A 16,578-nucleotide genomic window follows, 5' to 3' on the forward strand; every position below is an offset into this window, starting at 1 on the left:
AATGGGCAGCAGTAACACAGAAACAGCAGAAAATAACATCAGCTTTGTTTTCTAAGGGCCACTCCTCAGCCTGACACAGTGCATCTGTCTCAAGGAAGGCAAAGCTGTGTAGAAAAAGCTACAGAAAGGAATCAGCCTGTCCTGGTTACTATGTTAAGAGCTTGGCTGATGGCTGGGGTAAGGTGCAAGCAGTGACAGGCAGGACTTGCCTTCTGGTCCTACTCCCATTTGTATCAGAAATGTCCAAAAGTGTTTCAAATCTGGATGATGCAGTGCTTGCCCCTGCCCACTTGCTAAAGAGCAGGTCCCTACTTGAAATTTAGGAATTAATCATTTTTCTCCTGGACTTCAGCAGTAAGGCATCAGGGTGGTAACTGATGCCATGCAGGTTTTGTTAATGCACAAATGTCAAAAAGAACAACTGAACAAATTACAATTTACCATCCAAAGCAAATAGATGAAAAAGGTTCTTTTGGCATTGCCAGAGAAGAGGAAGTTGATTTCTTACTCACTTATAATTACAGGAAGCAGTTATGGCTGCAGAATGAAACAAAGACAACTTTGCAGTTTTATAATGGGAGAGGAAATATTCTTTTTTAGCAAAAGAGAGTCATTTATTGATACAATCTAGGAAAAGACATTTACTCCAGGCCTCTGAACTTTTTCAGGCCGTAAAGTGAAGAGATGGAGCAGAACACTTCCAGTCTGCTCTTCTCACATCCTACCCACAATTCAAAAGAGGTTAAATGCCTCAGTACTATGAAACGTACTGAGTGGCAAAGAGAAGAGTGAAGGTAAAACATTTATTTTCAGCTCTGAAAGTTTCTTTTTGCTCTAAACAGCTGCTCCAGATGAGAAGTTATGGCTAATAACAGTGAGTCATAGAAGAGTTCAGGATGGGAGGGACCTTAAAAGTCATCTGGTTCCAACCCCCTGCCATGGGTGGGGACACCTTCCACTAGAGCAGGTTGCTCCATCCAGCCTGGCCCTGAATGCTCCCAGGGATGGGGCATCCTCAGCTTCTCTGGGCAACCTGTTCTGGTGCCTCAGGTGGTCATAAAAAACAGCACTTGTAAAATGTATCTGTGGGGAAATGTCCTCTACATTCCCGGCAAGTGAACTGAACAGTTTATTTCGGAAAAGAAGGGGGAATGGCCTTGTCCTGATGAGGACAGGACAGACATGGCAGGGCTGGTGGGGATAGCACGCTGTTGTTGGTAGATGTGAGCAGCAGTGAGCAAAAGGCTGGTCTGACCCCAGCCCTACTCAGTGGCCTCTGTGCATGAAGATGGTGGCCATGTTAGACAGATGATCATTTGGAAAATACCTGACTACAGAAAACAAAAAACTGAAATTTTAGACAATTGCAGCAAGACTTCTGGCATGACTGACTAGCAGGTTTACCCATCACTGCCTGCTCTAACTCCCACAGGAACAGGGAATGATTCGACCAAATCATAATCATAAAGGACACTCTGCAGTCAGTGTTGCACTCACAGTTCTTCAGGGGGTGCACAGAACTCCTGGCCACACTTTAATTCTTTACATCTGGGTCACCCAAATGATAAAATCTGCACCAAAGATTCTGGCAGTGCTGCAAAGAGACAAAAAGAGCCTTTGTCATTGACAAAAGCAGTGTTTGAGGCAGCCAAGTGGTTTATATTAAGATGCTTTAAATTTTATGTGTTTCTACTGTGAGGATTCAGGACTGGAACATGAACAAAGCAGTGTTGAGGAAATTACTCTATCCAAAAAAAAATAAAATAAAATAAAATAAAATTAAAAAAAAAAAAAAAAAAAAAAAAAAAAAACAGAAAATATAGGAACAGATCAAAATGTGAAGCTTTTATCAGATCTCACACATTTTCAGGGTTCAGACATGGCAGAACCTGAATTTGACTGTGTTCAGATTTTAGAAGACAACTGACCTTGATTAAGGTACCGAGCCAGAATCTGGGAAAATTAATCTGAACTGCTTGTAGTGCTCACCCTCCCTGCTTACCAACAGCAGACAGAAAAAACAGCATCTTAAACAGGAATTTGGATGGGAGACAAGGATAACATGGTGATAAAACAGAATTAACTACAATAAATACTTCTTACCTAAATCATTGAAGCAACTATTCAATCCTCCAGTTCCTTCAGCCAGCAATTGTTACACCAGCCAGTTATTCCCTTCCTGTCAGGAATTCTTCATTTCCAGTTTTGGGGTATGAGTCCCTGATCTCTGAGCTCCAGGCTTCTGCATCATGGGCATTAGTACTCCATGCCCACCCCATTACTAGTTCTCCTTGTGTCAATGGTTGTTTTGCAAAAGCTCCCCTTGCTTGTAGGATTAAGCACATTCCCTGATATCAGCAGAAACATCTTTAACTGAGACTATTTCCTTTCCAAATAACCAAATCTGTTACAACCTCTTTGCTTAGGGCCACTGATCCATCCAGGAGTGTTGCATTGCTGGTGTCTCTGTACTCTGAAAAACCACCATAATATCAACATGTGTCTCATTTTAAGATGTAGAAATTTCTCAACTGAAATGCTTCCCAAACATAACAAGACATGATAAGAAATTTGGACCTATTTCAGGCCTTCACTGGGGTGCCTGGTACCCACCTCCCTCTCTCCCTCTGCAGACCAAGAGAGGAATCCTCCCTGGTGACTGCTCTCAGCCTTTTACCCTCATCCAACAGGATAACATCAAACAGATCTGAAAAAACAGAGTCTGGTTCAGGGCCTATTCTGTTTTGCAAAAACCAGAAGCCACCCCAATACCTCACCATAGAAATATTTCTAGAAACCTTTCCTGGGCAGTACTTTTTATGTACATTTATAATAGAAATAAAGTCTGAACTTCCTCTGAGTTTCAGCATCCTGAAATGTGGCCTCTTACCCCAGTTTCTTATATAACACAATATAGTTGGTGAGATACAGAGCTGAAAGAGACCAAAACAAACACTGTAGAGCTGCCTTGCTGCCAAGGCAATTCTGTCACAGATTTTAAAACAATAGGGAGAAAATAATTTCACTGCCAAAGGAAGACAGAAAAAATAAATTAATGCAGACTGGTATGCTTGAGATACCGGGGATGTTCCAGAAGGGGAAAATATATACCAGTACAGATTGAGATTAGAGAACAAAATAGCCTTGTAGGAGTAAAGCTCCTAATTAGCTCTCTGTCCATTAGAAGCTGCAGATAATGATCAATTCCTGGTAACACAAATAAGGTCAGAGAAAAAAAGGTGTCACAGATTGGAATGTCATTGTTCGTCATTGCCGGTGCTGCTCTTCCTTTCAGGTGTGCCCCTGGTTACTATGGGAACCCTTTGCTAATTGGAAGCACTTGTAAAAAATGTGACTGCAATGGCAACTCAGACCCAAATCTGATTTTTGAAGACTGTGATGAAGTGACCGGCCAGTGCCGCAACTGCCTGCACCACACCAGCGGCTTCAACTGCGAACGGTGCGCGCCAGGCTACTACGGGGACGCCAGATTGGCTAAAAACTGCACAGGTACTGTCTGCAGTCTGGTACCGCAGAGCTGAGCAGCACAGCACGGCTGTGGGTGATCTCCCAGAAATCAGAGATGCCTGATACCTGGGTTGTCAGATACCTGGGGCTCTGGGAGGCAGGTGATGGGATAATTTGGATGCCTGTTCAGTTGAATCATCCCAGGCACCAGAGAAATATCTCTTTCCATCTCCCATGACCAAGTCTCAGACTCCAGACTCCAACATCTCTAGTGCCTGAAAAGGTTTAATGGAGGCACTGTTGTGTTCTCCTGAATCTTGTTTTACATAAGGTCCTCTAGGAGTTCTTTGGGCAAAGTCCTCATCTTTGTGCTTGTCCACACCGTGACCATTCAGACTGATGGTGCTGAAAGACTTGAAAGTATTTTTTATGGGAACAGGATCATCCTTCCTGTCCTGACCCAATACCCACTCACTTTCTGCTGTTTTCCACATTCTGCATTTCCTACAAGTCTGTGTAATCTTGCTCATTGCTGTATTTTCACACAAGAGGTACTTTCAGGGTCTGGTAAAGTGCTACCCAGAGTGCCTCAGCCAAAGATACCTGCACAGAGGGGTCACAAAGTTTTGTGTCCTCTAATATTGTCTTAATTTACATGGAGTTCAATCCAAACAGGGCTTTTACCTCATACATTTTATCCTTGCTTTGGCTCTGGAAGTGAAGCTTACATCCTCTTTCAAAGCACTTTGGAACAGCCACTGCTAATGGCAAAATGCAGGTGCTCAGAGCAAGCACCTTGGGGCTCCCTCCCAAATTCTTCAGCAGGGGTCCCTCAAGGACCAGAACACAAAGGAGAGAGACAAAGTATTTCTACCTCAGCCTGACTCAAAAGTAAGACAGTTGAAGCACACACTCAACTTGGGCCTCAGAAGTGCTCCAGGGCCTCCAGGTACAGAGCTACAGGCCTCAGGGACTTAGCAATGTTTTGATCCTTCTTGCAACTCACTGTGTTCTTGGACTTTGTTTTTTACTTCCTTATTATAAATTGTTTTGGGACACACAGGATGTGATGCGTCCCAAAACACTTTATAATAAGGATGCTGTGAGGATGCTGTGCAACCACATGCCCTTTGTGCTGCTATCTTCACTTGTAGGGGGCCATATATGATGCCATGATGCCACTACTGGTCCTTTCTGGTTTTATAGTCCAGTGACAGCTGAAATTTGAGTGTCCATCTCCAGGATGTAACTCACATCACAAAGTCACATGGTTGAATTCCATTTATGCTGAACAGGAAGAGATGATACTCATGCACAGTGATCCCAAAAGCCAAAGCCATGTATCCCAACCAGCTAAAAAGACATCAGCTGTGAGAAACAGCATGTCCCAAAACTCACCCCCTGCCTGGATTCAGGTAGCCAAGATGTTCATAAAATACAGCATGTCTGTGATTTTGAGGTGGCAAAAAAAAATCTTGTCTAAAAACTTCACTGCCTGAGATGACTTAACTGCAGTTGTCCAGGAAGGAATGATAGGATCCAGTCTGTGGGTCCTGAATTCCATGAGGCAGAGGAAAACACCCAGCCCTTCAACTCTGCAAACCGCAGCAATTTTGCCCTGCCCATGGCCAAAAGCTTCGAACACCTAAGAGTAACTTTGCCAGAAGTCTGAGAGCCAAGGCATTCCAAGTGTCTGAGCAGGTTATGCAATAATGATTTTGGAAGGTACCTCTGAAAGTGCAGTTTCAAAACTCAAACTTTCATCACCTCAGTACAGTTTTTTTGTTTGCACCCTTAACGAGGTACACAGGAGTTCTCTGTACAGGCTCTTCACACAGACTTCAAATCAGTGTGGTAATTCTCTTCATTAGCAGATTTCCTTGCAGTGTTTCATCTTTGCTAGAAATAAAAAGTGCTTGGGTGCTAGAGTATGTTGTAAGAGGTACAGCTTTTCTCTTTTCAGAAGTGAATTTAATCTTGAAGTTCACTCTAGCAAATCCTGATTTTGCAGTATTATGTTTCAGAGAATTACACACTTCTTGTTTCATCTTCATTTCTGCTGAGCACCACAATGTGCTGTACTCGACAGTACTGTGAGATTGCAGTGCATCAATACATCCACAATATTCAAACTATTTCTCTAGTTCACAGGGAAAGCTTATCCTTTGTTTGGCTTTTTGGGAAAATTAGGAACTATTGCTTAGAATTTACTCTGAAATAAGTCAAATATCTTCTTTAAACTAAAAATAGAGAAACAAAATTATTGTATGAATCAAGCCAGTCTGCATATTTCCATAGAGCATCTCAAAGGGTATATAAAAAAAAAAGGCAAGACCACTAAATTGACAAACAGCTCTACCAGTTCAAATCTTTTTTTTTCCTTTTGAGTGGAAGACAAAAATCTGGGTAGCTGTGAATGGTAGCTTTAAGCAACTTTTTTTTTTAATCACAAATCCTTTAGCCATGGTTCAAAGCTCTCCACAAATGGCCCTCAGAAGTAAAGATAAGTTTAGAAGTTTTCCCCACCAGCAAACTATGGTATCATTGAAAGTCTTAATTCCCTATTAAAAATGTGGTACCTCTTAAACCAGTAGCTGAAAAATAGTCCAAACTACTTTTGAAATTAATTTGCTATAAGATTTAGAGTAGCAGACTCACAGGTATTCATTTAAATAAGAAGACACTATTTTATTATCTTGTGCACCAATCTCATTGAAATTTTAACCTTTTAAGTTTAATATTGATACCTGGCAATAGCCCAGTCCCCATGATATAGGTAGAGAAATCTCTACTTTCAACTGATACTTTTCTTAAAAAAAAGAAATAACAAATTAAAAGTAATCATAGATCCAAAAGCTGGAAGGCACAGATTGTGATAAGGTCAAAATGCTGACCAAAATGCTGAATTCTCATATCAGAGAATTCATAGCCAATTTCTGTTCTTACATTAGTACAAAAACTGTACTAAAACAGTACAAAACTACTGACAGTGTTTTACTAACACTGGTCCACTTACACAAAATTATTCTGACATCAGTGCAGGATGTTGTCTTTGAAGCTGTTTTACGTATTTTCTCTTGACAAATCCTTGAACGTGCAATGGGAAATGTAAATACAAGGGAAATTCATACATAACAATTAATGGGCTGCAATAAAATATTTTGTTACATGAGATTCTGCTGAAACCATTAATCACAAGACCAAAATAAATTCCAGATAGATTACTGCTGTTTTTATGTTCTGCTTGAGTTTTTGTTATTGTATTGAAGTGTTCCAAGAATATTTTAGTCTTTAAAATAATATATTTTAAAAGGCCAATTAAACCTTGAAAGAGGTTTAGAGATGTTAGATTAAAAATTGGGCTTTTTAAAAAGCCACTCGTGCTGGCAATAAAAGTGTTGCTTTCTCAAGTTTGAAAAAATATAAAACGTCATTTATTCTTCATTGTAAGTGGTAGGAGATATTTACTTTTTGATATGTTCAAGCTGACAGTGTAACTGGAGTCCACAATCAATTCCTGATAGCTGCAAAGCCTTTTTAGTGACAGCCTGACAGAGTGCTGAAAAATTCCACAGGGCTGTGGAGAGATTTGTAACTAATAATTAACTTTAGTTGCCCCACTGTTCTTAATACATCTCCTAAATGTCACACTCTCTAGACATTGATGTACAATGGCCCTTCTGGGCAGCTCTGGCCTCGCTGACTCATGAGCAAGCTTTGAACAAGTAATTTCAGCAGAGGTATTCTCACTCTTCTCTGGAAACAGGTGTTTCCACTTCATACTTTATTTGTTCAAATTTCACCAGTGCAAGAAATGCCTTTTCCAAGTACTGAAAGGAAAATCAGTCCAATAAGTTCTTCATATTGATTTGAATACCCACACACAATCCTAAGTATTATAATTTCTCTAGTCTTGGGAAGGGGAGTTGTACATTTTGAAGATTCTTCTTTCAAAAGTCCTTTCTTTTTCCCCAGCATGTAACTGTGGAGGCAGAATGTGTGACAGCCAGACTGGAGAGTGCCTCGCAGACAGTCCTGAAGTTTCTACTGACACAGACTGCCCGACCATCAGTAAGAACGTTATCATGAAAACACCAACAATTAATGCTGCTCTTGTATTTATAGCTTACAAATAGTAACTTAAGAGCTTGGTACTCCAGTGGGCTCAGGATTTTGATGGTGGTCCCACAGGGCATTAAGTGTGTGAATATACACAATGTCCTGCTGATTGAGTACTTCAGCATGTTCTCACACACTTATCTGAGTACAGGCATATTTCCAACTCTGTTATGCAGACTACACACTCAGGTCCAAACTGCAGAGCATCAGGGAAGTATCACCAAAGCCACTTCCATAGACCTTGAGACACACTGCCTGAAAAATAATATTCTGGCCCTTAAAGCTGTCCTCACAACTTAACTTTGACATCTTGCATATAATTTATGGTTTTCTAGTTGTGGTTTAACTCCATCAACAACACAGCCACACACTCCAACAGAAACAGGGAGAGAATCAGAAGGCTAAAAGCCAGAAAAATTGTGCACACACAAGCTACACACACTTTTGCAAACAAAGCAAAACAATTAATTCATTCACTAATTCTCATGGGCAGGCAGGCATTCAGCCATCTCCAGGAGAGCTGGACCCCATCACTCATAATATTTACTTGGGAAGAAAAATGCTATCACTCCAAATGTCCCCCCTGCCTTCCTCCTTCTTTTCCCCACTGTATTTACTGAGCATGATATCACACAGTCTGGAATATCCCTTTGGTCAGCTGGGGTCACCTGTCCTGGCTGTGTCTCCTCCCAGTTTCCAGCACATCCCTAGTCTCATCACCAGCATGGCAGTACAAAAAGCAGAAAGGGTCTTGGTTCTGTGTAAACCCTGCTCAGCAACAACAAAAACATCTCCACATTATCAACTCTGTGTTCAGCACAAATCCAAAACATGGCCCCATACTAGCCACTGAAATTAACTGTGCAGAAAATTACCCCAGTCAAAGCCAGTACAACATCTAATATAGATTGCTGCTGTTGACAACTTGGCATTTATCCATCAGTCAGTTCCATGCCCGCTATCTCCCATACCCTAATGATGGGAAGCCTGGGGAGTTTCCAGGAGTACTATGTTGTAGCTATTGGTAACCACAGGTATTTTTTAAATGTTTGTGTATTTATACCTGTATATAATGCAGAGTGTGTAGCACACATGCATTCCTGAACGAGCTCCCAAGAAGAGGGGTCATGTGCCTGAAGAGCAACCAGAAGGAAAACATTTCTGGGATCTACTAAAATATCAAGCAAAAGTATCTGTAGGAATCTGTGTTTCACATTCACCTAAGTCTCTTGCATTCAGTGTTGGCACCAGTGTCACTATAAACAAGGTGGCACAACAATCATTCAGCAGGAACAAGGATATAATTCTGCCAAAGCACTTTCCAAGCACATTATAACATTATAACTTTTAGAAGTTGTCCTCGTAACCAAGTAGGTGGTCAAGAGCCCATGTGCTGGACATCCTTATTTCTCATACCACTAAGTTTTAAATATCAAGTTTGAGGTTCTGACAAAATGCAGTTGGTTTTGTTTGGCCTTCATCTGTTGTCCTTCAGGCCACAAACATGTAGCGCCTAGGGAATAGCCAGGAAATACCTCTCCCTCGCTCCCAACTGATTACAGAATCCCTGTGTCAGCCTCTTTGAGCAGTCCCATCTGGTGCTGCTCAGCTACAAATGTCATAACTGTACTGTAGAAATAACCTTGGAAGTGGGAGGATGAAATTGAAAGAAAAGGGGTATCCACCAGCAAGCATCACTGACAAAGAGAGTGAACACCATGGGTCAAGAGCACTATTACATGAATTTTAGATACTTGCTGTAGCTGACACAAACACAAAAGAAAAATTATGCTATCTTATTTTCTTATCAGGCTGCGATAAATGCATTTGGGATTTGACAGATGACATCCGGTTGTCAGTTCTGACGATCGACGAAAGCAAATCCACTTTACTGAGCATTTCTACAGGTGTTGCAGCTCAAAGGCGTTTGAATGACCTGAACCTCACTACCACTCATCTCCAGGTACAAACATTGATGATTTTTCATTTTTTTCATGTAGTTTGAATCTTTGAATTTCCACTCCATTCCTGTAAATTTCAATCTCTGCCTTCACTAGAGAAGGAGTTTGTTTTCAGATGCCCTGACTTTTTTTCTCACATACAGGAGGCAATATCCAAAAAGAAGAATCATGCTACCCTTTGGACCATCCAGGTTGATGATGCTGCAGATGAGATGAATGATCTTGTCAGAGAAGCAGAAACACTTGATGAACAGGTTTGTTTACAGCCTTCTGCCAAAGATCTGAGGGTTTGCACTTGTCATATTCACCTGTTGGCATAAGAGGCAAGTACAGAATAGTCCCAGTTGGAAGAGACCTAAAATGATCATCTGGTCCAACTGTCTGAGCAATACAGGACCCACCAAAAGTTAAAGCATCTTATTAAGAGCATTGTTCAAATGCCTCTTAAATCCTGACAGACGTGGGGCATCAATCATCTTTCTAGGAAACCTGCCCCAGAGTTTGACTCCTCTTCATATAAAAACATTTCTTAACATTTACTCTGACACTTTAGGTTCACCAAACAAGAGTGGGTGTGCCCTGACAGCTGGAAGAACCTTCCATTTCTATTTCTATTTCTATTTTTTAAATTTCTACTTTAAATATGAATTAAAAGCATAAATGAATTATCGAGTCTTCTTTGCAGAAAAGGAAGGAGGTAAAAAGTGTGTTGAGTATGGTTGGAGGTTTGTCACCACTCACAAAAATCTTCCCCTCAGGATCTGAGTTCCCATCTATCCCCTACACAACATGTTTGATCTGAGATAGACACATTGCCTTTCTCATTCACATTTTGATTTCTAAGTGAAGTAACCAACATTAAACTAATGCAGATTGATTTTGGGAGCATTTGTACTATATTTTTTTTACTTGCATGCTCTCTTAAATTTAAATTAGTCCCAGTTGGACATTTCAAAATATGTTTCAAAACTCCCAGTTTAAAAGATTTTTCATGTACCCACTGAGATGGGAGCTTGATCAGCACTCAAGATATTTTTAATACAATTACAATCATAAATGTTGCATCCGCATTCAGCTGCCAGGCTATAAAATTAAGTTTATCAGCTCTCATCTCCCACAACGCTTTCATTGCATCCTAGAAGAATACTATATATGCTATGATATATTTAAAGAGAAGAAATAGGGTCTAAAATTGCTTATCCTCTATTTTAAAAAGCTAATATTAAACATCTTTCTGTTGCTGCAACATACGTATATTAGTAAAATACATCACTCCAAGTTATTATCAAAGATAGCTGCAGCTGCCATATAACTAGATTATATTTCATGCTTATTGCAAAGTGCCAGACCTCATATTCCCTTTACCAATTCCTTCACAAGACAAATTAAAATTGCACCTTAAACTAAAACTCAAATATAGGAGCAGGCAGGGGGCAAAAAAAGCAACACAAAGGAAAGGGGAAGAGAAAATTTAGGTTTGTGTGTTTTTAATCAACATTTACGTAGCAGAAAGGGCTAAGTAAGTGTTGGTTAAAAACACACATAAGATTTATACAGACTATGCCTATGTTCAAGAGAGCTTTTATTAAACCAACTCACAGTCTCAGCTCCGTACCTGTGAATATCTGTCTGAGCTGACATGCCTCAGTGTCTCTCTCTGTAGCTGGCAGGCAGACTGATTAAGGCATTTGGTTTTCTATGAATATTTAGTGAGTTTGGATAATAACATTTCATTTGCAGTACTATCTGGGGATTTCTTTCCTCATTCCTCAGTTTTACTGTCCCTGAGCAAATAAATTCAGCATTTCTTCTGGTCTGTTCTTCCTGGTTACTGTTAATGCTAGTTCCACATCAATACTTGTAGTTGCTTGTAGGGCAAGGAAATAATGACCCCAGACTCTGACAGTGGAAGACCACAATACTAACTCTGCATATATTGAGCTTTTGCTATTTCAGAGTACATTTATGGAAAATGGGTGCTAGGGCTTAAGTGGGTTTTGCCAAGTCACCCAGCATTTTCTGTTCAGAGCATCTTATGTGCATGTCCCTACATCTAGGGGATGGGTTGCTGCAGATTCTGATCTAAAACACAAAGGCAGGGTGAATGGACCAACGGTAGGCAAATCGTCCAGCTAAATATAGCTCCTGTAACTCCCAGTCCGCATGGGATGAGCTTTGAGTAAAACAGCACATAGCTTGATCCTGAATATTTGGAAGATGGGAACCAGGAACATTTCTACTAACCGTTACACTTATTTTATCAGTCTCATAACCCTTATAATTTGTTTTATCATTATGCTCATCCCTTTTAGTGGTGCTGCCCACCCTGGCCCTGCCTTCAAATGCCACCTGGGGCCTCCACAAACCCTGAGTAAGGGAACACAATACAGAGTGCAGCCCCCAACACAATGCAGTACAGGATCGTGTCTGTGCTATTCAGAGTATTTTCAATCCTTGGGCTTTTCCTTTTCTTTAACAAGTTGCAGGGCTGGGGACCTCACTTGAGGGAGACACAGATCTAAAAAGAGTTGAGAGCTTGACACCTTTTGCCTCATTCTATTTGCTTACTCAGAAAATGCCATACCCAGCAACAAAATGAGCCAGCTCCACTGAATGCCTCAGGAGACTCAGTAGATGGAGTTTTACAACTGAACATAATTTATGGAAGTTTTATTGCAGCAAACGATGGATAAATATGAAACAGGATTTAATCTGTCACTCTGAAATTCTGAAAACACTGACAAGACAGATCTTCACTTTGAACACCTTTAAATACTACTTTATATGATAAAAAGGACTTCCACATGCTCACCAGGAGAAAGCAAAATGTGTTTTTATACTGCCCATCCTCACATCTGAAAAGAAATCTAATGTTCACCTCTCATGGTTTATTCATAGGGAAATGAAGCATCCAGCAAAGGACGCCTGGTACAGAAGGAAACCACGGAGATCAACAGCCGTGCTTCCCAGCTTGTGCAGCAGCTCAATGATATAAGAGATAACATTGAAGGTAAACAGATTCATTCCTGGTTCATTTCAGTGTCAAGAATGCATTAATGAAACCTTCATGTATTAATGGATCAAGAATTTTTACTGTCCTATATATCAAAGGAAAATCTGATATATTGGACAATACGTAATTTATGGCAACAGTGAACACCCTCTCAAGCAGAACTGCACTCAAAAAAGATTTCCTAGTCAGAGATAATCATCTTCATCTGGAATATCTGTGACATACCATTACCATCCTGAAATATAAAAATGAGATTGAACCAGCTGCAGCCTCTTCTTCAGTACCTGCAGAAAGCAATGAAATCAATGTACTCAAAAACATCCCTGTCCCCTGTACACCTGTGACATGAAAGCCTCCATCCTGCTGCAGAACAGATTTTCCCCAGTCTTCAGCAAAGCCAACTGTAGGCAAAAGCAGTCCATGGCACCAGAATAGAAATGCTGACTGGTAGCTGAGGTTAAACAGCCCTTTTCCAATTGAAAATATTTGATTAATAGACCTGATTAGTTCTATCTTGGCAGTTATTGCAAGCCATCTGGCAGCTTGTGTAAGGAAGAGTGGTTACATATCAACTGTTATCCCTGCTTATCCTTACCTCCACAGGTGCTCCATTAATTTCTCTCAGGAAACATGGTTAATATGTCCTATCACAAAAAAGAGCCAGGCTAAGACCATGTAGTATGCTTTATTTGTACTGTCTTTTTACACCTCTGATGCTAAAAAAACATTAACTGTCTGGCCATCTATCACATTTTATTTCTACAATTTGTGAGTAAAAGTGTCAGCATGAGCCTCACTGCACGTCACTAACAATCATGGGTGGTGTCTGTAGATCATCCTTTTGTATGAATTGGTTTGGAACAGGACATAAGGGAGATATGTATCTAATTTGGCACACAAATAGCACAATTGCATTAAGCTGTTATAGAAGAAAAACTGTTCATGGCTGTGAATAGAATGAAAACAGTTGGAAACAAGTAGATGAAAATCATTTCCACCATGCTCAAAACTGTTCTTCTACTGAGGCACAACCCATGTGCACACACACACATGTGCCAGCATAAGGAAATAGAAATCCATGGTCATCATCAGTTTCTGCTCAGTATGAGCCCTTAAATCTCCTCTAATGAGCTCAGGGTCCAGAAAGAGCAGACATACAGACACTCTGCCAAAAAACCAGTGGTGCCACAATTACCCACCTATTTTTTATTAAAATCTTCCATAAGAATAATGCTGGTTTTGCCAACTTTGTTTACCCACAAAGCTAGTGACAAACGCTAGCGAAAGGCACACACGTCACAGGACATAGAAGAGGAGGTGATTGGTATTCAAGGCCAGGGAGTGAGAGGTGAGTAAACTTTGTAATGATTACAATGGGAATGGGTAAACTCAATTTCAGCTGCAGGGGTAAAACAATGTTTTTTGAACTGAGGCCAAAACCTTAAAATAGTATCTATCTCCAAACCAGCTAGGCCAGAAGCCATATGTTACCTCCTTAGGGTGCCTCAAACTTCTGCAGATGGAAAATGAGGTTACTTCAGTCTCCTTAGCATTGTTATTATCTTATAAACAGCAGCACTTGAAAACTATGATCCCAGATGAAATCCCCAGCCTGCTACATGCCACAGAATCCAAAATAAAATTATTATCTCAGCCTATAAGAAATGTCAAGACAAATAATGCACACAACCCACATCTGCTTAATCCCATCCTCTTCTGTTGAGACCTCCACATGTGACAGAATATGTGAATTATTTACAGGTTTAATATTAAGATTGGATTAAACATAATGATTATCTACTATGGAGTTGAAGATAATTAAAACTTTGTTTTGCCATCAGTATCATAATTCACAAAAGTAAAAGTAGTCCACAGTATTTATTTCTCTGTAGTCATACTGAATCGACCATCTGCTCCCTTTTCCCCCTAGAAATCAGCAGCAAGTCAAAATACTATGCAATTCAACAAGAGCTGAGCCCTGAAGAAATTGCCCAGAAGCGCAGCGTGGCTGAGGAGATGCTGAAGGAGATCAAACGCCGAAAGCCTTTCACTAATCAGAGGCAACTTGCAGATGAGGAGGAAAAGGCAGCAGAGGAGTGTGAGTTTTAAGTCAGGTTTCCATTCAGCCACGTGCTGATGCTCAGCTGGCAGGTGTTGGGCAGCTCTGGGTGTACTGCTGAGCCCTGGGGAGGACCAGCAGGCACTTGGCAAGCACCAGCTGGAGATGCTGCTGCTCCCAAATTCCTGCCCCAAGTCCCTGCTCGTGCTTGGTGCTCCTCACAGCAGAATGGGGAGGAAAAGGTCTGTGTGTCTGTGTGTGCCCGTGCACTGCAGCACCTCAACAACAGCTGCTCAGGAAGGTTCATGGCAGGGCTGGCATTGCTCATGTGAGCATCATCCCCCCTGCCAGCTCTGCTATGGGGGCAGCAAACACCAGCAGAGAGGGAAAAGCTGCTAACATGGGAAAAAGTGGCAGCCCAATTCTCACAGCTCAGTGAATATGAGTCAGAATATGAGGCATAAAGACTGTCTTCTCCAGAACAGGCTGCCTAGGTTTAACAATGAAAAACAAATTAAAAGCAGGCAAAGACAGACCTGGTTTCTTTTAATAAAATATATTTCAGAGGGGAAGTAATAGGATTAAAATGAAATAGTGAAATGAGAGGCATCTTTCCTTCTCAAAAGAGAAAGGAAAATTATAATCTAGGTATATAATCTTTCAAGTGAACTTTACAAAATGTGTTTCACTGTCGCCTTAGTAACAGCAAAGAAATTGCTGTACAGGTAAGTTCTGTCAGAAATGCAAGCTTTGGATTTATTGGCCTCCTATTTTTCTCCCAGTGCTACAGCAAATGGAAGCATTTCACGAGAAGCACAATGACACCAGATCCCTGGTAACTGATGTGCTGGAGCAGCTCAGCGAACAGGACGTGAAGCTGTCAGACCTGGAGGAGGCATTAGGCGAGGCGCTTGGCTATGTTACGCAAACAGAGGATATAAACAGGGAAAACACAGCCAGGCTCCAAAGGCAGGAGGTACTGTGCACCACATTTATCATAAGTGTTGGCTGTGAACACTCCACCTCTGCCACTGCTTCAAACAGTAGATTGCACACAATTTAGATTCAGGAATCACCACAGCAAAAAAGAATTTCTTGGAGCACTCAGCAGGATAAGTTTGACTCTTCAGTTCTAAGAAACAGCTTGCAGAAGTGCAAGGTACTATTATCTATTTGTGGAGTGGCAATAAATGAGAAGCTTTGGCAGGTCATGCCTCATGAGACCGAGGAAGAGATGGATATTTATGCCTAGACTAGAAAGGCATGTTACAGTAAAACTCAAGCAGCTTGAAATTTCAGGTAGCATGGCTGCTACAAATATTGTGTCCTGACTTATAATGTGGGTGGGCCTCATGTTCACAAAACTAATTCTGTTCTAAGAAAATAATTACTTATAAAGACTCTGCCCTGGACTGAGTGCATCCATGCTGTCTGATCCAAACTTCCTCTAAACCACTTTAAACAAAATATATCCCCACTTTTTCAGGAGGAGTTGACAGTTGCCCTTGAATCTTCAAGCCCAAATCCATTGTCTAACTGCTCCACAATAGGTACCTTGAAATTTGGTTTCCTACTTGCTAGGTGAACTTGCTAGCTTAGCTATAAGCCTACAACAGTTTTCCCCTGTGCCCTGTCCAAATTAACAGTTTCAGGGTTTTGAACAAAGTAGAGCTTCAGCTCAGAGGTGACCTGTCCCCTTCTCTTCAGAGCAGTTCTGTGATTCTTTCCCTGTTTTCATAAATTTCATTTAAGGAATTCAAAACCATAATATCCCACCTAAAACTTTAAATTTATTTTTTCAGCAAGGAAAAAAAAATTACAAAAAGAACAATTTGGGGCCATTCAAATCAAACTGTTTTCATTTCAAAGGCTGAAATTGTTTGTGTTCTGGAGAAGAGGGCATTAGTGAGCAATTTTGTGATTTGAAGAAGGATCCTACAAATTCAGGCCAACCTCTG

At 40.8% G+C, this 16,578-nt stretch overlaps 1 protein-coding gene across 1 annotated transcript in view; it reads left to right on the forward strand.

The window, feature by feature from the left end:
* Window positions 1-16,578, forward strand: part of LAMA4 (laminin subunit alpha 4) — a 96,564-nt gene that overhangs the window by 36,701 nt on the left and 43,285 nt on the right. Inside the window, exons 5-11 of the mRNA XM_059467588.1 lie at window positions 3,296-3,510; window positions 7,444-7,539; window positions 9,399-9,550; window positions 9,692-9,802; window positions 12,447-12,558; window positions 14,492-14,659; window positions 15,403-15,596. Coding sequence (XP_059323571.1) covers window positions 3,296-3,510; window positions 7,444-7,539; window positions 9,399-9,550; window positions 9,692-9,802; window positions 12,447-12,558; window positions 14,492-14,659; window positions 15,403-15,596 — 1,048 coding nt within the window. The remainder of the gene's footprint in view (window positions 1-3,295; window positions 3,511-7,443; window positions 7,540-9,398; window positions 9,551-9,691; window positions 9,803-12,446; window positions 12,559-14,491; window positions 14,660-15,402; window positions 15,597-16,578) is intronic.

Source organism: Ammospiza nelsoni, chromosome 3 (genome assembly GCF_027579445.1).
Source record: "Ammospiza nelsoni isolate bAmmNel1 chromosome 3, bAmmNel1.pri, whole genome shotgun sequence".
Taxonomy (NCBI): Eukaryota; Metazoa; Chordata; class Aves; order Passeriformes; family Passerellidae; genus Ammospiza; species Ammospiza nelsoni.